The sequence below is a fragment of the Pelmatolapia mariae genome, linkage group LG8 (assembly GCF_036321145.2).
Source record: "Pelmatolapia mariae isolate MD_Pm_ZW linkage group LG8, Pm_UMD_F_2, whole genome shotgun sequence".
Taxonomy (NCBI): domain Eukaryota; kingdom Metazoa; phylum Chordata; class Actinopteri; order Cichliformes; family Cichlidae; genus Pelmatolapia; species Pelmatolapia mariae.
The window spans coordinates 19,314,898-19,339,614 of NC_086234.1; the positions used below are offsets into that span (position 1 = coordinate 19,314,898).

General features: G+C 41.1%; 7 protein-coding genes across 9 annotated transcripts; 2 read left to right on the top strand and 5 right to left on the bottom strand.

The window, feature by feature from the left end:
* Positions 1 to 861: 861 nt before the first annotated feature.
* On the bottom strand, positions 862 to 2,989 carry lg8h8orf33 (linkage group 8 C8orf33 homolog). Of its 2 annotated transcripts, none has more exons than XM_063482070.1 (5): positions 2,747 to 2,847; positions 2,144 to 2,580; positions 1,968 to 2,058; positions 1,629 to 1,775; positions 862 to 1,547 (listed from the first exon to the last, which is right to left on the bottom strand). In XM_063482070.1, the coding sequence occupies exons 1-5, from the start codon at positions 2,775 to 2,777 to the stop codon at positions 1,333 to 1,335; spliced, it is 921 nt and encodes a 306-aa protein (XP_063338140.1). In that variant the 5' UTR covers positions 2,778 to 2,847; the 3' UTR covers positions 862 to 1,332. The 2 variants fall into 2 exon arrangements, with proteins under 2 accessions (XP_063338140.1, XP_063338141.1); XM_063482071.1 differs by having other exon boundaries at positions 864 to 1,547; positions 2,806 to 2,989.
* Positions 2,990 to 3,941: 952 nt separating this feature from the next.
* h3f3d (H3 histone, family 3D) lies at positions 3,942 to 5,782 on the top strand. The gene is made up of 4 exons (XM_063481404.1): positions 3,942 to 4,036; positions 4,787 to 4,929; positions 5,080 to 5,233; positions 5,325 to 5,782. The coding sequence occupies exons 2-4, from the start codon at positions 4,802 to 4,804 to the stop codon at positions 5,451 to 5,453; spliced, it is 411 nt and encodes a 136-aa protein (XP_063337474.1). The 5' UTR covers positions 3,942 to 4,036; positions 4,787 to 4,801; the 3' UTR covers positions 5,454 to 5,782.
* LOC134632670 (ubiquinol-cytochrome-c reductase complex assembly factor 4) lies at positions 5,511 to 7,921 on the bottom strand. Its single transcript, XM_063481405.1, has 2 exons — positions 7,735 to 7,921; positions 5,511 to 6,740 (listed from the first exon to the last, which is right to left on the bottom strand). Exons 1-2 carry the CDS (start codon positions 7,818 to 7,820, stop codon positions 6,416 to 6,418), a joined length of 411 nt encoding a protein of 136 aa, XP_063337475.1. The 5' UTR covers positions 7,821 to 7,921; the 3' UTR covers positions 5,511 to 6,415.
* Positions 7,922 to 8,393: 472 nt separating this feature from the next.
* LOC134632674 (uncharacterized protein C7orf50 homolog) lies at positions 8,394 to 20,355 on the top strand. 2 transcript variants are annotated; one of them, XM_063481407.1, is made up of 6 exons: positions 8,394 to 8,454; positions 8,645 to 8,781; positions 8,860 to 8,973; positions 16,397 to 16,608; positions 18,898 to 18,979; positions 19,374 to 20,355. In XM_063481407.1, the coding sequence occupies exons 2-6, from the start codon at positions 8,659 to 8,661 to the stop codon at positions 19,551 to 19,553; spliced, it is 711 nt and encodes a 236-aa protein (XP_063337477.1). In that variant the 5' UTR covers positions 8,394 to 8,454; positions 8,645 to 8,658; the 3' UTR covers positions 19,554 to 20,355. The 2 variants fall into 2 exon arrangements, with proteins under 2 accessions (XP_063337477.1, XP_063337478.1); XM_063481408.1 differs by having other exon boundaries at positions 8,863 to 8,973.
* Positions 10,375 to 11,481, bottom strand: LOC134633395 (G-protein coupled estrogen receptor 1-like). Its single transcript, XM_063482250.1, has one exon. The coding sequence runs from the start codon at positions 11,479 to 11,481 to the stop codon at positions 10,375 to 10,377; it is 1,107 nt and encodes a 368-aa protein (XP_063338320.1).
* On the bottom strand, positions 13,985 to 15,798 carry LOC134633333 (uncharacterized). Its single transcript, XM_063482206.1, has 2 exons — positions 15,633 to 15,798; positions 13,985 to 15,295 (listed from the first exon to the last, which is right to left on the bottom strand). The coding sequence occupies exons 1-2, from the start codon at positions 15,633 to 15,635 to the stop codon at positions 14,174 to 14,176; spliced, it is 1,125 nt and encodes a 374-aa protein (XP_063338276.1). The 5' UTR covers positions 15,636 to 15,798; the 3' UTR covers positions 13,985 to 14,173.
* Positions 20,356 to 21,224: 869 nt separating the features above from the next.
* gnptg (N-acetylglucosamine-1-phosphate transferase subunit gamma) lies at positions 21,225 to 24,706 on the bottom strand. The gene is made up of 11 exons (XM_063481406.1): positions 24,572 to 24,706; positions 24,428 to 24,482; positions 24,281 to 24,348; positions 23,734 to 23,788; positions 23,516 to 23,599; positions 23,325 to 23,418; positions 22,793 to 22,907; positions 22,639 to 22,721; positions 21,834 to 21,962; positions 21,642 to 21,723; positions 21,225 to 21,564 (listed from the first exon to the last, which is right to left on the bottom strand). The coding sequence occupies exons 1-11, from the start codon at positions 24,636 to 24,638 to the stop codon at positions 21,485 to 21,487; spliced, it is 912 nt and encodes a 303-aa protein (XP_063337476.1). The 5' UTR covers positions 24,639 to 24,706; the 3' UTR covers positions 21,225 to 21,484.
* Between the last annotated feature and the right edge of the window lie 11 nt (positions 24,707 to 24,717).

A 24,717-nucleotide genomic window follows, 5' to 3' on the forward strand; every position in this document is an offset into this window, starting at 1 on the left:
GTGTCACACTCTAATGTGTCCGTGCTGAGCCTTGCACCACCCTATCCTGTCTGAGGGACACTTTAAAGGGGAAAAAAAAAGAGGAATCACGCTTCCTTAAACGGGAAATAAACACAGGAATGTATGTTCTTTACACAAACTCTTGATTCATGTTTGCTCTCAAGGTCAGCTTCTCTGTTATACACACACAGGCTGAATTTAAAAGTCTATGAACCATTTACAACACATCCAGTGTTATTGTCTGCTTTATTTGTGTGTACATTTTCATTCATCGTAATTTTTTTTGTTTGTTTTTTAATTGTATTGTATTTTAGAGACAGTTCAACTGTGTTTGTGAGTGTAGCTTTGTAAAAACGTCACAAAAAGGGACAATTTAAGAATCAACCTTAACTCAGTCATTAATAATGACATTTTAATATTTGTATAAAGTGAACATTGAACATAAAGTGAGATTAGTGACTAAACTTTCAAAATATATATGATTAAATCAGAGCTAACTCAACCAGTTTCCATTTTAATAAAAAGCGGTACATACAGTCACATGACAAGGAAGGTTTTCAGTTTGCTGTAGCATTAATGCTATAATCTTCCCCAGGAGAGGACATTAATCCCAGAAAACAATTAGTGCTCAAGTTGTTGCTCCTAAAAGTGGTTCTACAAGTTACTGAATCATGAGGTGCATTTTGTTTTTCACATGAATGTATAAAGCCTTTGTGGAATATATGTTAGCCTTAGTGAAGAAAAAAATCTATTTATCGATTTGGATTATTAACTGTAAACTGTAAGATTTTACTTAGAAATGTTTAATTCATTTTATCATTGCATTTAATGAAGACACTACAAGCAAAAATACCAAAGTTTTTTTTTTAATTTATTTAGCAATATAGCAATATAATACAAAAAACCTCAAATGCTTTGAACCATTTTTTCTGAATTAACATGATTATTATCTTAGAAGTCCAACAAAAACGTATTTGTCTGTTTTTCTAAATATACAAGATATTTTGGCACCTCAGGTGTAATCGACAGGAATCCAGTATTTATCGTAACATGGTTCGAGTCGCCATGCTGTCAGCCTGAATGGACTTGAATACGTTTCTCTTGAGATTTGAGCAATCACATTAATTCAGTGAATGCATCACGCTTTCTAAAAATGTATTAGTTAAAGGTTTTGTCTGTAAGCACAGAGATTTTGACGTCTTCTCTCCTCATATCTTCAGCGTTCACCAGAAGGTTGTCCACAGATCTCTGACGGTGCCGTTCTGCCAGCCTACGTAGCACTTTATCTCCAGCATGCTGCATTGTGAAGGATTTGGCATCAGGACAGACAAATCAGAGAAAATTGAAATGAAACTCCTCCTTCGATGGGATAAGAACAAAAACCGGCGTCGCCTCTTGAGTCTGTGGCGTCAGCTCTGCACAGTGAGCTTCAGTGCGCTGCAGCTTCTCCTCGGCGAGTGATGTCTGAGTTTTGACTTCAGCTCTCCGGTGGAAAACAGACTTCTTTGGGGACTCTGACACAAGTTTGACCTGGGCTGATGCGATTTCTGTCGGGGCACGGAGAAACCCGTTAGCCGGTGGCAGTTTTTAACCATTTTAATGAATCCGCTGGTACAAAATTCACTCACCGCTCTGAATGAGTCTGAATTGCTTGCTCTTCTCCTCTTCCATCTTCTTTCTGTAATCTCCAGTTACAGCTCTCATCACCTGCCTCTTCTTGGGCAGAGGAGCTTTGGAGCTGCGCAGAGTCTTCAGAGCACGAGACGCCTCGTCATCTGAAGGGAGAACATATTCAATAGGTGACACCATGCTTAGAAGTTTACTTTTTGTATGACCTTGTTTAGATCATAGATTAAACATTAAAGAATCCTGAATATTAGTTTAATCTAGGCTACGTTCACACTTGGATTCACTATATGTCCCTTCCAACCATATCATAGTACTTCTGAGGTACAAATCTCACTAACTCTGCTTCGGTGTGCCCTTCTGGGACTTCAGGCCCAGCTCCAGCTGCTCGATGCACCAGTCCAGCTCCCTTTTCAGCTGCTCTTCTTGACTCTAAAACACATTCAGACATAAAATCAACCAGTCGAACTGCTCACCTCAAACCCACTGTAATTACTTTAAAGCACTGCACACTGACCAGCTCCTCTGCAGCACCTTCACTCTCCTCAGCTGGCTTCTGCAGTGGCTCAATACTGGAGGGGTTTTTCTTCCCTGACTTCTTTTTCTTCTTCTTTGTTTTTGATTGCTCAGATTGTTCAGGTGGAGACTCAACCTCCTGCGAAAGGGGAGGCTTCTCCTCTGGGACGCGCTGTCGGTCACCTTGAGAAGTATTTGGAGTGTCTGTTGTGTCCATGTCTTCTGCAGGAGGGATTTGAAAGTTGAAGGCAAAAGCAGAGCTTTGTTCGGTGAAGGAAATCTGGCTCGTTGGCTCAGTCCTGTCTGATGCAGGTGTTTTCTCTGAAGTTGCTGGAGAACTGTCAGGGAAGAAGTTAAACCTGAAGACGTTATTGCTGCGAGTCCAGAGGGGCTTCTCGGATGCAGCAGGTGTGGAGCTGTTCGATTCAGCTTTGATATCTGTTGAATGAACACAAAGGACACACAAACATTAGTTTATCTCACTTTTGAGAGCAATGTAATTTCAATATAACACTTTAACTGTGAGAAATGATAACGCCGACATAAAACCCTCATGTGCGTTTCAGTTGCTTTTAAGAGTTCACTTAAAAGATTTAAAACCCACGTTCTGTCCAGTAATAACAGGTCGAACACATGCATGTGTGTTATTTCGTTATAATATACCGATGTACAACAGCCTCTGGTCGGCCATGCTGAGTCTTCAGAGCTGTAGTTTTTCAGTCGAAACGCGATTTTCCGGTTTTTTAACTCGATGCAAACATATTCAGTGAACCCCGCATACGTTTTTAAACATTTTTAAAATTTCTTTAGCTCTTCGGTCTCTTTAAAAACATGTCCAGTCCCCAAACCAGACACTTACCAACGGTGTTACCCGAGAAGAGATCCGTGTACTTACACTTCCTCAACGCCCGCTTCGTTCCGCGCGTGCATGTTCTGTGCTCTCGCACTTATTTGTCTATTTCTTTTTCTTTTTAACATTTTCATTGAAAAATCTTTAAAATAAGACCACTGTCTATTTATGTACGCTTTTAAAACAACTTTTACCTGAGATAACAAAAAGGCTTATTTTTTTAAAATATATAATTAAATAAATAAATAGTGTACAATCATATCGCTGTGCTGATAGGGCTTTATTCGAGTGCATCATTGTTAGATTATTTCAAATACAAATAACCGAGCCTTTTTCGTTTATGATGGTGATGAGAATGACTTGGTCCGCTCCCGCTTCTCTCTGTTTGTTTGTTTTTTCACAGCAGGCACAAAGAGTTGGAGGAAATGTGTCCTAGGTCTGTTGGACGAGTTTCTGTCAGCTCCAGAATTATGTATCACACTAAAGCTTCCCATTTATATATGTAGAAGTTTATGTATGGAGCGTGTATGTGGATTTGTGAGGTGCACATATGCTTTTTCAGAATGTCTTCTGTGTACTTCATTTGCCTTTTCACATAGTACAGGCTATAACAAAAGTATGGCAGCATTGTTCCCGCTTGTCTTAATTAGTTAAAAGACGGGGGCGGTCAGTGACCACCATGTTTTCAGAAAGGAATTCCCAGGTTCTATGATTACACAGACAAAATTATATGTATAACTGTGTGGAATAAGAGAGAAAAGCTGTGGGTGAATAATTAAAATCAACCTAAAGACATGCTTCTTTTTAAAATAAAGACGGTCCGCTCTAACTTCACGCGCAGAGGCAGAGAGCCTCCTTTTTCCTGAACTAATCATATTCCGTTAGGGATTTCGGTTTGGACCAATTAGATACGTTCAGGGGCGGGCTTTGAGCGCTGCTCCGCGTAATCTATAAATACCACCTCCTCAGCCCTCAGGGCAACATAGAGAGGTGACTAACAAGGAGGACGCATTGAATTTCCCCGAGCAACGAGAGTAATCCGAGGTATGGCTGTTATGTTTGTTTATTGGTTTTATTTAAAATCATCAGTATGTGAATTGGATATATTATCTATTTGAATTTTGGTGTTGATGAGAAGCTTTGAAAAGCGGTGGGACTATCGTTAATCGAAAGACTGACAACAAAACGGCGCGCTCTATAGCTAAGAGCTAGCTGATGGCTTACATTTAGCCGATTTGACTGCTCTTAAGGTATGACTACATAATTATAAACTAATGTTAATGTTCACTTATACGACTGAATGCCAAGTTGTTTTTGGTGACATTAATTGGTTAATTTTAGTGTAAATGTTCGCGGTAACTAGCTGGCGCCATTTTGCAACCGTCCATGCTAGCTTTAAAAAATGCTCGACAGGCAAGCAAAGAAACGTGTGTGTCTCCTGTAGCTTAATGGTGGCGGTGCTTAGAGGTTTGTGTACGATATTTGAATAAAACCATAAAAGTGGTAACTGTAACTTGTCGTCATTGATAATGGTATCACCACCGATGAATGAGGAGTTGGCACCCTTTATGGTAGTTTCTTTTCAATATAAACAGAAGTGAAAGGTAGGAAGGTTGTTTCGCCACCTTTTAAAAAAAAAAAACAAAAAAAAACGACGTGAGTCATGTGTCATAGGGTAGAGCCGCATAAAGGGAATATGCTCTCGTTCAGTGATTCGTTAACGTAAATAACGAGTTTTTGTGAAGTTTTTCATAATTCACTTTGTTTAAATGTCCACGTTTATATATTTTTCAGACTTACAGGTGAGAAATGGCTCGTACAAAGCAGACCGCTCGTAAATCCACAGGAGGAAAGGCGCCTAGGAAGCAGCTGGCCACCAAAGCAGCCAGGAAAAGCGCGCCATCTACTGGTGGAGTGAAGAAACCCCACAGATACAGGTACAACAATCATGCCTCTGTATTGTTGGTATAGGCATAAGTCGTTACACTGGCTGTGGAAACTAACTTTACTTTTGTTTTCTAAAACTGTGTAGTTGCTACAATGGTTTTGTTTCTGGGCACTAATTCAGAATATGGCTCGTTTCATAGGCCCGGTACTGTTGCTCTGCGTGAGATCCGTCGGTACCAGAAGTCCACTGAGCTGCTCATCAGGAAGCTGCCTTTCCAGCGTCTGGTCAGGGAAATCGCTCAAGACTTCAAGACGGATCTGCGTTTCCAGAGTGCAGCCATTGGTGCTCTCCAGGTCAGAAAATGCGCCTGTTCATGAAAATATGAATAACATGTTCTTGCTAATTTGTTCTAGTATGTAATGTTTTCTTTTGTCTTCCCTATAGGAAGCCAGCGAGGCCTACTTGGTCGGCCTGTTTGAGGACACCAACCTGTGCGCCATTCACGCAAAGAGGGTCACCATCATGCCCAAGGACATTCAGCTGGCCAGGCGAATTAGAGGAGAGAGAGCATAAATGCTTTTGGATTTTTATCTTTTTATTGGGTTGGGGGTGGGTGGGGGACTGACTGGGGTTTGTTTTGTAAATCTTGAACTATTTACCAGCATGTGTGCCACCTTATGTGATTTGTAGTTTGAGGCATGTTTTTGTACTTCCATTTCACACACTTCCTTCAGCTGTCCTGTTCACTAGAGTAGTGCTTCATATCTGTAAATCCTAAAGCAGAATATCTCACTTCCTTCCTCAGGTCTGCAAATGTATTTTAGGGTCTGTATCTTTTTAATCCTGTGTGTGCATGTCATAGGATTTCTCATTGTGCTGTAAATAAACTTTCCGCTACCTCACCCTGACTTGAGTTTACTGCAGTCAACCTCGGGTACAAGTACAAAGTAGGGGGACCCATTGGTTCAATGCCAGGGCTTCTTTGCACTATAACTTTGATTTAACAAGTTGGATGTTCATCAAGTGATCATGTGCACTTTGAAACAGTGATTCAGAACAGAGTGGCAAATGCCTGTTCAAGTTTATTGACATTTTAAGCCATGACTGGCTAAAACTGCTTAAAAAGGAGTATTTCCCAATTAATGTTAGCTCTTAAACTCAAGACGTACAGCATCATGTAATAACCTGCATCAAGCATCACAAGTAAATAAAGCCCAAAGTGAACAGTATTTTGAAACTGGATACAGTCTGCAGAGAAATGTGAAATGGAAAAGCCTACAACAGCTGTAGAGTAAACCAGACCCTGACGAAAACCAGGAGTTAAACTAGACTCCAGGTTGAATGAGTTGAACTGAGGCATCTTAGTCCAGGTTTGAACTAATAACCTGTAGTTATTGGAATATTTGTGACATTCATGTATCAGTGGACGGCCTTATTTCCACACATAGCATTGATTTTGTTCCAGGTCCACACAGTACAATTCACAATAAATACAACCTGATGCAACACATGTCCGCATATTCCAATAAGCGCCTTTATTTTTTAGCTGTATCCTCTTCATTTGAAAGCACGCTGGGTACATGCTCATGCAGCTGCTTCTCCAGAGCTGCGTCAATGTCCGTCTCATCCCTGAAAGTGCACCACAACAGGAAGGCGGTGGCAAACAGGCTGATGGGCACAACTTTCCACAAAGGACGCTCGTACTGGCTCCCCATTGAGCGGTCGACTCTCCAGGTCCTGTGGCTGGCTTTGCTGGTTGAGAACTTAATGGGCTCGCTCTTCACCTCCTCATCATCAGCAGATTGTTTGGACTTGCACGACAGCTGAGAGCTCAGAGCTAGAGACCGGACACTCTGAAGTCTTCCAGCAAGAAAAACAGAGAAGAAAGAAATTAGTTTAGGTTGAAAGACTTAGTGGTTTGAAAGTACACTTGGTGCACTTAAACACTACTTCACCTTAGATAGTATACTACAATATTTACTTGGATATTAATACTTGTGGACTTTTGCTTAAGATTAGAAGTGAAATATATTTATGAAACTGAAAACACTTTTTTAAAACTGTTGTTTTGTTTTTAAGAAGCTGAAACATCCACAGCTGGAGATTATAGTCCTTAATGGGCACTAAAAATATTAATGTGATCATCATTTTCACTTATACACTGGATTTATGATCCATTTCCAGAGGTCAAATATCCATAAACGCACATAATATGCAATAGATGTTTTATAGAAACTGATGTTCAAGATCAACCATACAGATGATCATAAGTTCCAGAGGTAGATAGCTCCTTACATAATAAATAAATAAAAAAAGCAGTAGAAAATAAAATTTCGGAATTATTCCAATGCAAAAAATGAGTTTATGTATAAAACATTTTACCTTTGAATTAAAAAAAAACTTGAGGAGTGTGTCCATCTGTAAATTGTTGCTCAAAACACAGTGATGATGCCACCTAGAGACAATTCCTGAAGCTGCTCTATTGAAAATGATAAATCTAACCTCTGACACAACGGCAACACACGGACGGTGACTGTACTTTAGTTAGTCATACGTCCTCATGAAAGGAAAACTCCTGATAGCCATCCAAAGCCTAGTAACTAGATTAACGTCGAAGGACCAAGGTGTGTCTTCTAGGAAAAATTAAGAAAAAAAAACCTGTAATGTTTCATTTTCTATAACTGTAAATGTGGTAACATCTAACCAACACCGCTGGGTCAGCTTTCTTTTTTCCCCCTTAATAAACCACTTAAGAAGCTGACCAACAATTAAAGATACTAAACTGTCATTGAACCGCCATTACACATTGAATACATGCTTTCCATGAGCCGGGGAAACACATACTGACACTCACCTCACGGTCGCTGCACCGCTATGAATAAATGTGCCTCGACTCAAAGCCACTCGTGTCAGACGGGCAAAGACTGCTGCTGTAGACATGATGGACAACCGGTCATCTTACTCAACACTACGAAACTGAAGCTTTGCCCAGCAAAACCTTTTCAGTCAGGTCATGTAACACACCATTGTGCAACCTTCAATTCTCTCCGGCCAGAAACAGCGAGAGACGCTGGTTATGACCGACTGTCTCTAACCCACAGAATAATTTATTATTCTGTTATTATTATTAATAGTAGTATGACCATACCTAAAGATAATGGCACATTTAGGCTTGAAAGTATAATTACTTCGATTTTACACCGTACCACTAGTCTGCATTTTATTTTATTTTTGAGCATTTTAAGTACTTTTGAGCTACAGCGTATTGTCTTATTTATAATATTCTTTCTTTTTTATTAGTGAATTAATTTGTTTGTTTTATTGTGGCTTTTGTTTATGTATTTATTTATTATTTTTTGATTTTAAATAGTCTTCAGATTCCCACTTCATTTAATATTTTGAGTTTTCTTTCAGTAGTTTGTTCTTCGAGTTTTTAAACGTGTTACACCCACCGACCAATCACAAAACACGGGTAGCTAATCGTCCAATCATGCTTCACTTGAGCGGCACCGCTTCCTGGTTGACTTTCCACGCGCCTGTGTGCTTTCCAGAGTTTGCACGCAACGCAGCTCAGGTTGGTTTAAGGTTTTTAGTAAAAGCAACGTGGTCAAAGTAGTGTTTAGCCCTTATACCTGCTGTTTGTTGTTATGCCATAAAATTTATAATTTGTTTCTTTTGACCTTAAGCCTTGTCCGTCCGTGTACTTCATTCAGTAAACGTGTGTGCTGGTCTTCAGTAATATACACGCTTGTGTTGGTTTGCAGGAGTAATTTATCTCATGGCCAAGGACAAATCGTTGAAATCAAAACCTCATAAGAGGAAGGATCTGGGTCCATCTGATGACAGTACAGAAATAATGGACACTGAAGTAAATACGAAGAGGAAAAAGATGGATGCAGATGTGAGTAGCACAGAAAATGGTATTTTACAGCACTACCTGAAATCAGTCACAGTATCATTAACACTTTGTTTTTTAAAGCAGGAGGCTCCTGCTCACATGTCTCAGCTAACAAACACAACAGATGATAAAAAACGGAAAAAGAACAAGAAGAGTAAAAAGCAACAAGTGAACCAAGCCGCAGAGCAAGCAGAGGTGAGAATGTTCACTGCTGAAAATGTGACTTAAAGACTTTATTTGGCTCTTTGTAGGTTGTCAGCTAGTTTACAGTGTTTTACCGTGAAAAAATCTTTTTTTGTGACATAATCATGGTAAAGCATAGAGCAGCGTGGCAAACATGTAATAACACAGCTAATGAATTGACAGTTAATAAGTTTACATTTTTGGCACCGAGACATGCTGTCATTCAGTCCAGAGAGACTTTTATGCTTGCATGATTCATTTAAATAACACTGATGTGTCTCAATTTTACATTAAAAACGGTCAGATCTGTACATAAGTTAGGATCCTTGCTTTGATATTTAGCACTGAATGGCGCTTTTACCCCACAGCACAGGTGTTTTTCATGTGTGATTGGTGAGAACATGTATTTATTAGGGGTGCAACGATATTGAACCGTTCATACAGTGCTTTCGGTTCGGTACGCATGTGTATGAACAATACAAAATTTTTAATTTATTTTATCAACTTTTCTTCTGACGATGCTGTCTGTGTTGAGCGCTCAGTGGATCTGCGTTCGACTACTCCGCCTAGGCTGCACTGTCGAGCTCAGGGCAAGCTAGCAAGACAGAAGCTAAACTTGTTGCAACAAAGCAAATTGAACCTCCCCCACCCTCACTCAGATCTGGCCTTTGGAACTATTTTGGTCTTCATGTGAAGTATGACCCTGAAGGTAAGCTCGTCATGGACAAAAGTAAAACAGTATGTCGGATGTGCCACGCAATGCTCAATTACATGGGTGGGAACTACTGCGTTAGTGCAGTTTGCTCGTTAACGTGTTGACGCCGTCCAGCCCCACGCACGGGGCGATCCGCGGTAGCTCGTTAACGGAGATTTGCCGTGTTGTGGCGTTAACGTCATTTCAGATTAACGCTGACAGCACTAGTGGGAACACAATGAATATGACTGCACATTTACTCCGACATCATCCTAGTGCAAAGACAAGTGGAAGCAGACAAAAACAACAAGCACGCATGCTACAAACTTTACCCGAGTCATTTAGTCAGCCGTTAGCACATGATTCTCCTTATGGGGACCTGATATGTTTAATATGCTGCTGAGAATATACCCCACAAGAAGCGTATAGTATAGCTTTTATTTTGGAAAGAGCCATTTCTCTGTAATAAACTCTCTTTTCCAAAGATGAGGGATTTCTCCATCAGATATTTATTTTTTTATTACTTTGTCGTTTCAGCAACATTAAATTTAAAAACTGTACTTTTGTGTTAAAATATATATTTATAATTTTAATAAATGACAAATTAAAAGAGCATGAACATTTTTTGTATCGAAAAAATATCGAACCGTGACACCAAAGTATCGAACCGAACCGAACCGTGAATTTTGTGTATCGTTGCACCCCTAGTATTTATGTATTTACAGTTTATTCAAGGGGGGTACATCAGTTGGCAAGGGGATGTCACAGTTTGAATGTGATGAGTTGCTCGTACTGTCGTCCTTTGCTCCTGGTTCGTTGATGGGTTTTCCCGAGGGGGTCCTGTTCAGCTTGGACCATCGGCTTTTATCCTGGAGAAAAAGCCTCAGCTTTTTCCTAAAGGCCTCCCCGAGGAAGCTGTAGATGAGAGGATTCAGGCAGCTGTTGGAGAAAGCCGCCAGCCTGACGGCGTGACCCGTCAAGGGGTAATCCTGCCACAGCGTGCCCCCGTTCGTGTCGCCCCTCACGAGGTGCACACTTATAAACATGTTCTCTGGCAGCCAGCAGAGGAAGAAGACGACCACAGCGGCTGAGATGAGTCGCAGGGCTTTCTGCCTGCGAGGCCTCTGCAGGGTGCTGTTTAGCTCCCAGTGGCTGCACTTGAGCACCCGTGCTATCCTCCAGTAGCACACCCCCAGGATGCAGAAGGGTAGCAAGAATCCCAGCATCACCTCCAGCCACTGAATCTGAGTCACGTTGGCGAAGCAGAAATGGAGCTCTCCGGCGTGTTGCACTTGAGCTACAGCGAAAGGCAGCAAGGTTAGCAGGGACGAAGACGTCCAGATGAGGCAGCAGCTGAGGCGTGCGCGTGGTATGCTGCGACCAATGGAATTGGTCAGTGCAACAAAGCGGTCGAGGCTCATCCAGGTCAGAAAGAAGACGCTGCTGTACATGTTGGCCTGTTGGAAGAGGTTCATGAAAGTGCAGAGGCCGGCCTTGTCGTAGTAGCCCTTCTTAAGATTAAACACCTCAATCAGAGAGTCAGCTACCAGAAAGAGGTCAGCCATGGCCAAATTCACGAAGTAGCGATCTGGAGGTGTCATGCGGCCCCTGTGGTTAAGGTTGACCACTATAATAAGGATATTCCCAACGAGACCGACAGGAAACAGGACTATGGTGTAGAGGCTGGAGAGGATGAGGCTGATAAAATAATAATTATCTGAAGCTGCCTCCAGACAATTGGAGACGACTGCCTGTGTGTCATTTGGATGTGCACTGAAGTTATTGTCAGCAATGACTTTGTAGTCCACATGCATGGTCATGTTCATGTTCCCCTTTTGTCTTTAGCTGTTGTTAGCAGTATCCAAACACTAGGTTGCCATAGTTCCTAGAGTTTTGAAGACTAAGTAGTTGCTGAGGAGCCTGCGGTACCATCAGTTCCCTCTTTGTGTGAGCGGTAGCTTTTGGATAGAGCGAGGTGCTGATGCCACTGTTTCCCCTAGACAGAAAGAAGAAGTGAAATGAAGTCAACAGCCTGTTTTCACTTTCTTAAAACATCAATTAATTTCAATTCACATCAATACAGTTGCATTTATATAGCACAAAATCAAAGAACAGTCAGCTCAAGGAGCTTTATTTTGTAAGGTAAAGACTCTACAATATTAGAGAGCAAACCCCAACAATCAGACGACCCGTGTGAGCAAGCCCTTGGGAACAGGGAGAAGGAAAAACTTCCTTTTACAGGAAGAAGCCTCAAGACTAAAGGAGGGGCAGCCATCTGCCACAACCGATTGGGGACTGGGCGTCGAAAAGTAGACATCCAGGAGGTAATAATTCTGTACATAACATCAATAAATACATTAATTCCCCGTTTTCCCCCCCCACTGTTGCCAAGGGCTTGCTCAAAAGAAAGTTACGTGCACTGAGAGGATTGCTGTTATGAACTGAACCGAATAAAACTGAGTGAAATGTGACTGGCTGTCACTGGCTTGCTTCTAAGAGGTGACACAGATTGTTGCTCGCTGTGGCGGGCAGGTCGTGCTGTCTAGCAGGCAGCCTTCTTTAGCAGCTTCCTGAATCATCATTATAATATGACAAATTACAAAACTATGTGATAGTTCACTGTGTTTTACTTCAGCTCTAGTTATTGCCCAAACGTTGGGAGCATCACAGAATTTTCTTGCCTTTAACAAATGACAAAGAATGATTAATTAAACCGTTAATCACTGATTAGTTTTTAATGGAAACAGACGCAGAGGTACTGCAGTGACGCATTACGTTCCTTCATGTAAGATGAGCAAAGCTAACTTATCATGTTAGCAGAGCTGAAACGAGCAGTCATACTGTCTAGTTGACCGTACCCTTGAAGAGATATCCCATAAAAATTCATTAGTGATGCGACTTTTAAGTGGACGTGTATCTGTTTGTCGTGCAGCCGCTTTGAATATAGTCATACAGTCAAAAAGAATACTTTCCGAGATCCTTCATCTAACTTATCAGATCTTACAGATGCTTACGAGCGTCTACAGATTTAAACTCCCAACCAGAAGCACCTCCAGGCTGTAGGATTTGATGTATGTTAGTTATAATTGCTTTAATATCAAACAGGTAAGCCATAACATGCTGAGGAGATACTTGGAAACTATAAGGAAAGCTAAACTGGTGATAAACAAATTAAGGCGTCATATAAAAGAGCTTGGACTCACCTGTGATTTCTCGGTCCGCGCTCAGTCTGTATTGTCCTCCCTCTCCGTTAATGCTGACAGTAAAAAGTGGTTTCAGTATGAATTCGGAGAAATGTTTACAGCCACCCACCACTTGCAACAAGAAACACAAACACACAATGCAGGCGCGTCTTCATATCGCAGCTTTTGAGCCAAATATGTAAAAGTGTTTTCAAAATTAAACCTTTACTACTTTTTATTGGCAGTACTGTCACTTGGCAATTTGAACATCCCCTATTTATATCTGTGTGTGGGTATAATTTTATTGCTTATATGATTATATCAATTTGAGACATGAGGTCATCTTGTCAACACTGGCATGAAAGCACGCAAACACGGTCATGATTGTGTAATGTTAAAATATGTAAATATGGGAGTCGATCTGTCTCTGGACAGCACATTTACACTAAACAAGGTGGACATGCAGACATGCATAATTTCACTTAGTCTCTCCTGGTTTCACATTACTTGAAAACCCCAGAAAGACGGTTTGTGCAGGAAAACAAACTGTGCTTTGTTCTGGTTTGTAGGGTGGTGTCTGAATCTTTTATCACTTTATATGTGATTTTAAAACTGTAAGTAGCATTCATAAGAGCCCCGATTTCAGCAATCACTACTGTGACAGTAGTTAAGACCAGCTTCTTATGCAACCCTGCTCCTGCATTCACTTTCCTGGTTCCTGGGTTTGTGTCGCTCCGTGTTGCCACCGATGCAAAACCTTATCCACGCAGATCACTTATTCCTAGAACTGGTGCCCATGAATTTCTTGAAAAGTGTTCATCTGATTCACTAACACTTTTTTTTTTTTCAAGCATAATTACATGAGGACTCGTTGACACTGTTGGCATAAATATAGACTCTGACTTTGGTCTTCCTAGACTTAATTTTTCCTATGTGGCATTCAGGGAGCTGCAGAGGTTTTTCCAAGCATTTGTTTTAATGGACTTCTGTGTAAATCAGGCTTATGCAAACAGTTTCCAAGAAAAGATATTTGCCCGGGAACAGGTTAAAAATTCATACAGAATCTCATGTACTAATAACTCCTTTTAATTCCCTGATTAAAGAAATAAATCCTTCGAATTGACATAACATGGCAAGATGATGCACAGTAACAAGATATAAAGAATTTTTTTCTCCTCTTTTTGTACACTTTGTAAATGAAATGTTAAAAAAAATGCATTTGATGAGAGTTCTGCAAGCTTTCAGTGACTGGATAGATAGTAAGGTGGTCCATAACAGGTAAGACATTAAATCTGATGCATGGGAAGAGCTCTGTCCTAGCAAACAGACACATTTCTTAAGACTCGATGTCCTCCAGAGTGTCTGTGATCTCAATGTGCGGAGCTATGATGTTCCTGTTAGGCTGTGGCCCTGGACGTCGGCAGCAGTCCCGCAGCCGCCTGATCACTCCACAGAGGCTTTCCCGACACGGCCTGTGCATGAACAGGACGAGCAGCAGGCTCACGCTGCTCCCTGAGAACAGCACAAACTCAGACACACTCAAAAATGCTTTCTGGTGGAACGTCAGCTGTCCCTCACTATTAATCAGAGCCCCTCTAAGCAGCGCCACGCTGTAGAAGAGCTGGCAGATGAGCGTAAAACCGGTGACTGCCAGGAACACAGGGCCTTCCTCAGATCCGGAGAGGAAACGTCCATTCGACTCCCTCTGGCGGACGCAGCCACCTATCAGAAGTCCCAGTTGGAGGATGTAGGGAATCAGGAAGACCAAACACAGCCTAGCAACTGCGTATGAAACACCATCTGTGGTGGGATCCATCAGACAGTTGCCCTCTTTCTGCAAATCTCCTCTGGGTCCACGAATGCCAGCCAGCACCAGAGAAATGAGTACAGAAGTGATGCCCACTAGTGCCGCACAGACGCGAGACTTTCTCAGCAGGTGATTGGATGGAGGATCAAAGGTGACGACGGATGCCATGAGCACTAAGACCAGCAGGCCACACAGAGAGGCTATGTTGATGGTAAAGGAGAGTGTGGCACAGCCTAAAGCTGTGGTGTTTAGGTAGTCAGGTCTGTGGGCCACCGTGTGCAAAGAGAGGAGCAGGAGCAGCAGCTGGAAGCCACAAAACACCCAGAGGAGGCAGCCGAGCCAAGCCAGCCTCTTGTGGGCGCGATAAGTCTGAATGAAACTGTAAAGCAGGAAGCAGCCTGCTAAGAGACCGAAGGTAGCAAGCAAACTGTAGACGTAGTTTGCATTGCTGATTAAGTCATTGGCTGCAATCTCGCTTAAATCAAAGTTTTTCGTGGTCTTGACGCTGCTCTCTGTGATGTTGACGCTGCTCTCTGTGATGTTGACGCTGCTCTCTGTGGTGTTGACGCTGCTCTCTGTGATGGCAGAAGAGATGGAAAATTGAGGTCTGGGGCTCGTCGGAGTGGTAGGCGAGCCTGTGCTGTAATCAGACTGAAAATCAAAGCAAAAAACAGCCACTGATGAGAATCAGAAGATTTCCTCAAAAACAGAAGTCCAGTGATTTGAAAACACTTGAATATACGTGCATGAATCACTATGAAGACTTTCCACAGGAACACAGAAATTACAACACACAGTTCCTTCCTAAATTAACTCAAAGTTAAGCTAAAATCTTAACTGTATGCAAAGAACTTTAAAAATACACCGTATATGAAGACGTATCAAGTAAAAAGTTGTAGTTTTGTTTTCTGTGAGTATTTTCTGTGAGTCTTTGTTTGCTTCCCTTTGAGGACCTGCCCGTTCAGTAGAAACACATGTTTCCACTTACCATTTTTGCTTCCGTCACCCGCTCGTCTGTTTTGTATCCACCGGCCCGACGCTGCTACCGCCTGAGTCAAAGCTCCGAAAACGATGCTGTTCGCATGGACACAAGTGCTCACCGTACAAAAGGGTTTTCTATTTCTGTGGGCAATGCCCAGGCAGCATACTTTCAGAATGACTTTTTGGCCATGTGACCAAAATCTCTTCTTCCCCTCCCTTTTTTTTTTTTCTTCTTTTCATCACCACCAGAGGTCGGCTAAATCGGAGAGCATAGTGTGTCCCTTGTTAAACTTCCCCTGGCATAGAAGTCTTTAAGTTGTGCTGTGTTTACATCCTATAACAAGGAAATGTTTTTCAAATGATTATTATTTAAAAACTTCTTCAGCAGTTCTGTGAAGCTGAATTGTTTCATTGTCTTTTTTTTTGTTGGCTATTTTTAAACCATGCAAGTGCATGTACAGGGGTCTGTATGGTCTGCAAACGCACTGCTGAAACTGTCTGGGTACTGCACAAAAAAAGCGTGCTATGGTGAACTCGTAATACTGTAGGCACAGGAAACGTCGCCCAGAGCTGCAGAGCAAGAGGAAGTGATCTAAACCTGAAAACTGCTTTTGACTTTTGACTCATCTGTCTGCAAAAGCAGAGCAAAATGTCACATTTAGTTTGCATTTAGCGGAGTTAAAATTGGCATATGCATAAGGAGCAGTTTGTGATCAAATGATTTCCTTTTCGCAACTTATTTGGGGACGTGTGTTTGCTTTGTTGTGACAGGTTCTTGATCCACCCAGCTGTCCTGAGGGGACAGCTGAGGCAGAGGGGCTCGAGGACTTGAGTCCTGAGGAGAAGAGGGTCCTGGAGAGGAAGCTGAAGAAGATTCGGAAAAAGGAGGAGAAGAAAAGGCTCAAAGCGGAGGGAGTGACTTTGGAGCAAACAAAACCATCTGGACCCAGTGCACAACAGCAGGCCTTAGACTACCTCAAGTGGTAAGAATAGGGTCCAAAGGATTACCAGGATGCAATCAAAATGCATTATGGGATGTGTAGCAGCTGATTTATGAATTAAAACCCAGGATATCGTATAATTATTCTTTTTTTTATGTTGTAAAAGCTCACCACTAGATCACTGGATCCTCTTTTTTACTCAAAATATTTTTATTAAACAATTATGAATACAGTTAACAAAAAAGAGGGGCAATTGATACCAACAAAACCTTTCCTTGCAAACCACACAGAAGTTAGCTGCAACACAACTGAGCTTCACGTTCCCATTAACACAGTAAAACATACAGAACGGTAGGTCGTCTGACCTCTATGGAATAAGCAAATGTGATAGTCAGCAGGAAGATCCTTAAATTGAAGGTCAGAGAAGTTTTTATTCTGCCTGGAGCAGTAGATCTTTTCAAGACTGAGACACGACATGAGATCAGCAAGCCGCTGAACATGGGTGGGCGGGGCAGCAGCCTTCCACCTCGTCAAAATGGCACGTCTAGCCAGGAGGGAACCAAAGGACAGCACCCGATGTTTTACCCCGGTGATATACTTATCATCCTTACCCACTGTACCAAAGAGAGCAAGTAGAGGGTTGAGAGCCAGTTTCAGGCCGTCAGCCTTGTTCACGGTGCAGAAAACCTCCTCCCAAAAATTTGCCAAGGCAGGGCAGGTCCAAAACATGTGGGTAAGATTGGCATCATCAGACCTGCACCTGTTACAGCGAGGGTCTAAGCTAGGATAAATCTTAGCTAATTTGGATTTAGATAAGTGGGCCCTATGAACTACTTTGAATTGTAATAGGGAGGGGCGGGCACAGAGTGATGTGGAATTTACCAGAGGACTGAATCCCAAACGTCATCTGACAGAGATATACCTAACTCCTTCTCCCATGTGTGTTTGAGGCCTTCAAATGGAGCTGAAGTTACACTGCACAGTTTGTTATAGATGCGAGAGATTATACCTTTGCCTGAGAGTTGCAAACTAAGGAGCTCGTCCAGTAAGTTAGCATCTGGAGCTTCTGGAAAATTTGAGAGGTGGGATTGCAAAAAATGTCTGAGTTGTAAATATCTAAAAAAGTGAGTTTTGGGAAGAGTGTATTTTGCTGACAGCTATTGTGTATAAAGAGATCTTTAAAGTAAATAATACCTGCTCGAAACCAGACCTGAAACAAATTGTCCAAAGTGGGAGGGAGGAATAGGTGATTTGATAAGATGGGGCTTTGAAGTGCAACATTTTTAAGATTTAAATGTCTCCTGAACTGAGCCCACAGCCTGAGGGAGTGCTGAATTATCGGATTATATGTGAAGTCCATTGTCCATTGAAGTTGTCAATGGATAAAGGGAGAGAAGAACTGAGAAAGGAGGCAAGAGAAATACCCTGAGTTGAGTCTAACTCCATTGCCAGCCAAGTGGTAGGGCCCGCTTGGCTGGCCATGATTTTAACTAGTAGGTCAGGGAGCAAATATTGGCAGTCCAATAGTAAAAGCGAAAGTTGGGGAGTGCCAGACCCCCTTCAAGGTTAGGTTTCTGTAAATGCACCTTAGCTACTCGAGGTCGTTTACCCTTCCAAATGTTGGAGGAAATTATAGAATTTAGGTTTGTAAAAAGAAGGACTTAGGGATAAAGACTGGTAAAGACTGAAATAAGTATAAAAACTTAGGAGGAATATTCATTTTATAATCGAATTAATTCGACCGACTAGAGTTGTGTTCAGGGGTGACCACTGTTGAAGGCCTTGTTTGACATTCTTCAATAGCGTAAAAAAGTTGGCTTTGAGAAGTTGATTATACTTTCTTATAATTGTAATACCCAAATAGGTACACTGCTCTTTGACCACTTTAAAAGGGAAACCAGACAAATCTATTTGAAATACTTCTTCATTTAACAGACAAAGTTCACTCTTGGACAGATTTAATTTATAACCAGAGACGTGACAATAGCTAGGTCGAATACCAACGGGCTAAGGGGGCGACCCTGTCGTGTGCCTCGTTTAAGTTGGAATGGTTTCAATTCTGGCTATTAGTACAAACTGAAGCAACAGGAGTCAAATATAGGTACTTGATCCATGAGATGAAATTTAAACCGTACCAAAATCTTTCCAGCACAGCAGATAAATAGTTCGATCACTGGATTCTCTTAACATAACATACACGGGAAGACTTTCTCAGAAATGATTCATAAATCTAGCATTTGATAAGGTGTTGTTGTAGTGAATCATGGGGGTGGAAGTATGTACTTTCTGCAATAGTTACCCTGCAGCCCACAGCGGTTTTTGTCTTTGCAGCTGGGCTGAAAACCGTTCACAGTGGAAGTTCCAGAAGACGAGGCAGACGTGGTTACTGCAGCACCTCTTTGATTCTGAAAAGGTAAAATTACCCAGCATTCTTCCTGAATGATGGGGGTGACAGGGGGTTTTCTCAGCTTTGCTTTAGACTGGTCAACCGCTAAGCTCTTTCTTCCTCTTTCTGTTATTAAATAACACTTAATCTCTATTCTCAATCCAAAACTATTTGTCATTTTTAAGCAGAAGAGAATAAGTAAAAGCTATAAAAAGTTGAAATGTTTACAAACATTTTCATGTAATTCATGTTATCTTTGCACCACCCCGATTTTTGAATCTGTCTGAAGAGAACACTGACAGGAGACACTGACTGCTCCGCATTAGTGTCACTAGTATCGTAATGATTTGTCACCCTGTAGCCAAGAGTCTCTATAATATGTATACAGAGAATCAACAAGATTAAAGTAGGTTCTTCTCAGATTCCAGACGACACGTTTTCGGTGCTGCTTCAGTACCTGGAGGGGCTTCGTGGAAGTGGGAAGGACACAACCGTGCAGAAGGCCTTATCCCTGGTGGAGGAATCTGGAAAAGCACCAGAAGACACAGTCGTCCAGCAGAGGGCACACAGAGCCAGAGAAGTTATCCAGCTATTATCCTGAGCCACAAATATTACAGAGAGACTCGCAAAAAGACTAAACTCTGTTCACAGGACTGAAGGATTGGCCTGATCTAAGGCTTGGGCTAAAGAGGTTTTAAATGTAACGGTCCCTGTTTGTGTTGCCAGTATTATTCACCTTTTTTAATAATTAAAAGTGTTACTTTATCACCTCTGTTTCTTTACATTACTTGTGTGTGATGTTGGTTGGTAGTTATCAGTCAGGAAAGCCATGTCATACAATATGAAGGCAGATTAATGTTTTATTCAAATGTACAGAAGCTGTTTGTAAATCCTTTTTTCAACTCTAGCAAGTAACTCAGAGGTTACTGTTCAACTTTGCCAGTATGGGCAGATCACTTCGGAGAGATGTGAATCCCTCAAAGTCAAACAGATAGCTGGAAGACCTTTTGAGTAACATCTCAGGAATGTTTGTAGCTAAGACATGTTTGTGCACGTCAAGGCCCATAATCAGTGAAGCCACTGAACTGAATAACTTTTCTTTTGCACTCTCCTTGTAATCACAGTAGCAAACACATACCAGACTACTGGGTTATGTTCTCTACATACATTTTATATTTGCTTATCATCTGGTTCTTGTGACTAACTCAGTAAGTGTGCGGGTGATTAATTTTACCCGCATCTTTCACAGACTATTAATATAGCCGTGTTGTGCGTATCACAATCGGGCAAAAGTGAAGTCGGAAATGACCGGCTGTTACTTCTTTGAGTGCAGTATGACAGGAACATGTGTTTGAGTCTTAATATAGGACACAAACACAGAGGAAGGAAACAAAGTCAATATCTAGCCTAGCTGTGATGACTTCATTTCCTATACAAATGCACCCAAATACAACACAAAGACATAAATGCTTTTCAGCCACTTTGTATATATGGACACTGTTTTTCGGTTACTTGCATATGTATGAACAAAAAAATTTACTCATTTTATTATATTTTGTCAGGATATTGAAATATGCAAACATGGAAATGCAGAGTAAAAGGCAAAAACAGAGTCTAAGCTTGAAAATCAATATTTTGTGTGACCACCTTTACTCTTCAGCACAGTCTGAACTCTTTAAGTCTGCTTTCTTGTCATTTCTTCAAGTAGTGTTCAGGAATAGTTCTCCAGACTGGCTTCTTGAAGAGTAGCTGTCTGACAGCCACCCTTCCACCTTTGTCCATTTCTGTTGAGGCTTCAGTGAACAGTAGGTGCTTCTTAGATCCTGTGTCAGGTTGGCTGGATTTTTTCCCCTCATGTCTTACGGACATGACATTCTGCTGTCGATTTATTGTTTTAGGCTTAACAGACAAACAAAACTGGACTGAAAATAAGTTTAAAACAAGTTAATAATAAGACGCTAGCTGCAAGAAAAACTTTGAAAGACCTTTAGAGAGCTAAACTGAACAGAAAAAATCTAACAAAATATAAAGAAATAAGCTTTGCACAGTATTCTATGTCCTGTTAAAAAAAACAAAAAAAACCCCTGTACACTTTGCAAATAGGCCCATGAAGATTCTGTGCCTCTTCCCTGACACTGCATCTACTTGTCAATACTTGAAAATGTAGAGAAAAGAGAAATGTGGTGCAAGTCTACACCAAGTAGTTCTGCAACAACAACAAAAAACAAACTAAACTTACTGATGAATTGAAACTTAAGATGAGACAGCTGTAAACATTTTCAAAGCTCATTTTATTTCTCATGCACGATGGTGTCTTTTCATAGTCTTGGAGAGTTCCAGCTCAGTGATGAATCCTCGACAAAAAAATAAATTAAAAAAATTACCCACTCTCAGCTACACTTGCAAAATTTTATTCTGCAGTACCAACAGCCTGAGCACTACCAGTGTTGTCCGGTTACTTTATGTGTCTCTCTGATGCTGATCAACAAACTTCGCTCAGGTGCTTTGGCTTGTTTTTGCTCCAGGTAATCTTCACTGAACATCAATGAGTCCGTTGTCTCCTCTTAAGTGTTGATCCTTAACCGTCACACTCACTGTACCTTTTCCATCATCTGTCACATATAGGGGAAAAAAAATCATTCATATAAACTGTACGAGACTTAAATGAGTGAAGACTGACTTCACTCACTTGTCTCAGAAGTAAAAGGAATGTTATGTTGAGTAAGAAGAGCTCGCAATCTCTCAGTCTCTTCTCTCAGTTTTTGGTAGTCCTGTAGAAAACATATACAAAAACAAAACAAAAAAAAAAAAAACACTATTGAGCTTGTATTGTGATTTTGCTGTAATGTTAGAAGAGATACTACTTTGAAAGGTTACACACCGCTTTACATTTCTCTAAAGAGTTTTGCCTTTCTGAATCAGCTGCTGCCTCTTGAACCTTGACTTTTACTTTCCGACTCTTCAGCAGTCCGGCGTCCTCAAAAATATCCTTTAAGAGATTGTTGTATCCCTGGAGCACATGTACAAAATGCAAACATAACAATTCCACAAATAATTAAAATGTACATAACAAAAGACACCTTGAAATGTGTGTACCATAACAGAGCTCAATCAGAGGTGTCTGATTTTCAGTTACAATAACTGTACATAAAAGATGGACACAAAGCCGTAAACAGACCGTTTTTGGTGTTGTCATATTTTTGACGTTTTGAAAACTCATGTGATGAATGAGGAAACTGAAGGACGCTGCATGATAATATGGGTGCACTTGTGAATCACAAGTATTCTGTTTTATGCTCATTTTTCACTCTAATAGACATGATAACAGATACTGTACTCAACAAAATTTGAGTACAGTATCTGTTAAGCAGCTGAGAAGATGAACTAATCTGGAAGGTGTTTACTGATAATGTAAATGAAGTGAGCAGCAGACTTATTTTCTCCTAGACATCTGTACAACTGGACATCTTTTTGCAAACAGATGACTCGCCCCCTGGTGGCCATTAAAAAGAATGCAGCTTTAAGGCACTTGAATTTTAGCTTCACTAAGTCTATCGTTTATATCCACTATATTTTCTGCGTCTACATTTCATCATCTCACAGGTGGCATAAACTGACATAGATGAAAAGCATAGAGGAAGCAAGTCATACTGCAGTATTTGTTTACCTACCAAACTGGCCCTCACCTGTTCAGTTATAAGTCCTTCATAGCGAGCCTGCTCCGCTTCATCCCATTCCTTCTGTAGCTCCTCTTTCAGAGTTGGATACACTTTAAAAGAGCACAGAATTTATAAGTAACCCTATCCCCATTGGCATGAAAGTAAGTCCTGCTTAACTTACCTAAAAGAGAATGTGGATGGCAAACAAGTGGGGTCTCAAAGGTTAGCGAGTACACACAGGTACTGGGCTCTGAGACTTGAGCGAGCTTGCTTCTTGTGCTGCAGACCAGAATCACCTGCAGATCCACGACAAGAAAGAAAGAAAACACAATTTCTTATTCATGTTGCTGAGTAAGAAAGTAATTCCCAGTTCCACATATTTATTCTTAGACTCTAGTCGAGATCTCCACTGACTGAAACAGCTCCCTTCCCCCACTCACTCTAAGCCACTTTTGTTCCAATTGATTGACCCCCATAAAAGGCAGGTGTGAACAGCAAGTGAGTATATGGCAGAAAACAAGGAAAAGCATAACTTTAAGGGCTGATGGGATGATTTGCCAATTGTCTTTGACTCGGTTTGGAACTAGTTGTTATGTTTACATGCACAATACATTCAAGCAATAATTAGCTTTGCAAAGTGTTGGCCTCATATTCAAGACGGGGCACAAAATTTTGTCAGTGGAATACCAGGAGGATTTTAAAGGTTTAGATACCTTTGTTTCTCTGTTTCTGTTTCCACAAGTGTCGCCGTCTCTCATCCACATGCCGGTGAAAGTGTTGTTTGCCATTTCCCACTCTTGCCAGATCCTGCAGGGACCAAACACAAACCTGACTCCCACAAGAAGCCAACAGCTTGCTTCACACATTTACATCTGGTTTGTGTTTTGTTTCTGGAGCTTCTTACCCCAAGATCCCACTGTAGGCATTCCACCTAAATGTTTGCTCATGCTGAGTGACGTTGTGAAATGGACAGAATTCATATTTATACCTGCAAAGTGAGGACAACATGCTATTGTTTGTTATGTATTTTCCAGACGTTCAGATCCAACATGGAATAATCTAATGGTCTGCACTGTGGAGAGATGGTGGAATATACTACTGTATGACAGGTTAAATACATACGTCGACTCCGTGAGACTGAAGCACTTTCCAGCAAGCTGATGAAGGTGCACTGGGCCTTAAGGAGGAAATCATTGCTCATATGATGAGACAGAAAATCTAAAGGACCCTTTAGTCAACATTTAGAACATTTTACATATGATTTAATGAATTGAGGCTTTAAATCAGGGATTAACCTTAAGTGGGCAGAAGCAGTGAAACCCCCCCTTTTGTCAGTGTAAAGAAATCTAATAAAACATTTAATCCCTAAAACGTCACAATATAAGAAAAAAAAGTGCAAAGATAAAGAAATGCTGCTGTGGCAAACAAAAGAAATCTGTCAGCGTTACTCTTTAGACTTTAATTGTGAGAAATAAATGTCAGAAATGACAGAAAAAAGTTCTGGTAGTTCATCGCCTTGAGTGTACTACAACTATAAGACAAAGGTTTTGCTATGGCATAAATGGAGGAAAACTCATGAAATACACTTATAAGTCAGAAATCTACGCCTCCTTTCCTCTTTATGTCTGACACCCCCGGTTTAAATATTTAAATGATGAGTTTGTTTTACCAGATACTGGAGCTGGGGTCACTTTAGGTTGCAGTCTGCTGCCCTGAGCCACAAAAGGGTTGTTCAGCCTGGACACAAAGTAGATCCATTAGCAGCAGGCCAAAGTCAACAAAACTGCACAATGTGAACTTATTTTGCTTCACGTACCCAAATGTGTTTGGCTCTTCGACTATCTTCATTTTACCGGCGGATCCATAGTTAACTGCATTAAAAACAAGCCGAGATCAGACACACGGAGCTCTGTTTAGATTAAAATCTCTGAATGAAGCTGCGCAGTAAAGCTGTACTTACTGAACAGATACACGCAGACAAAACACAACCTTATTAAATGAGCTACTCGGTAACTAAAACAACGCATTATTATTTACGTTATGAAGGCGTTAAAGTGTTACTTTTCTGTCTACATTTCCTCTTTTGCTCGTTCCGGTCAGGTGACA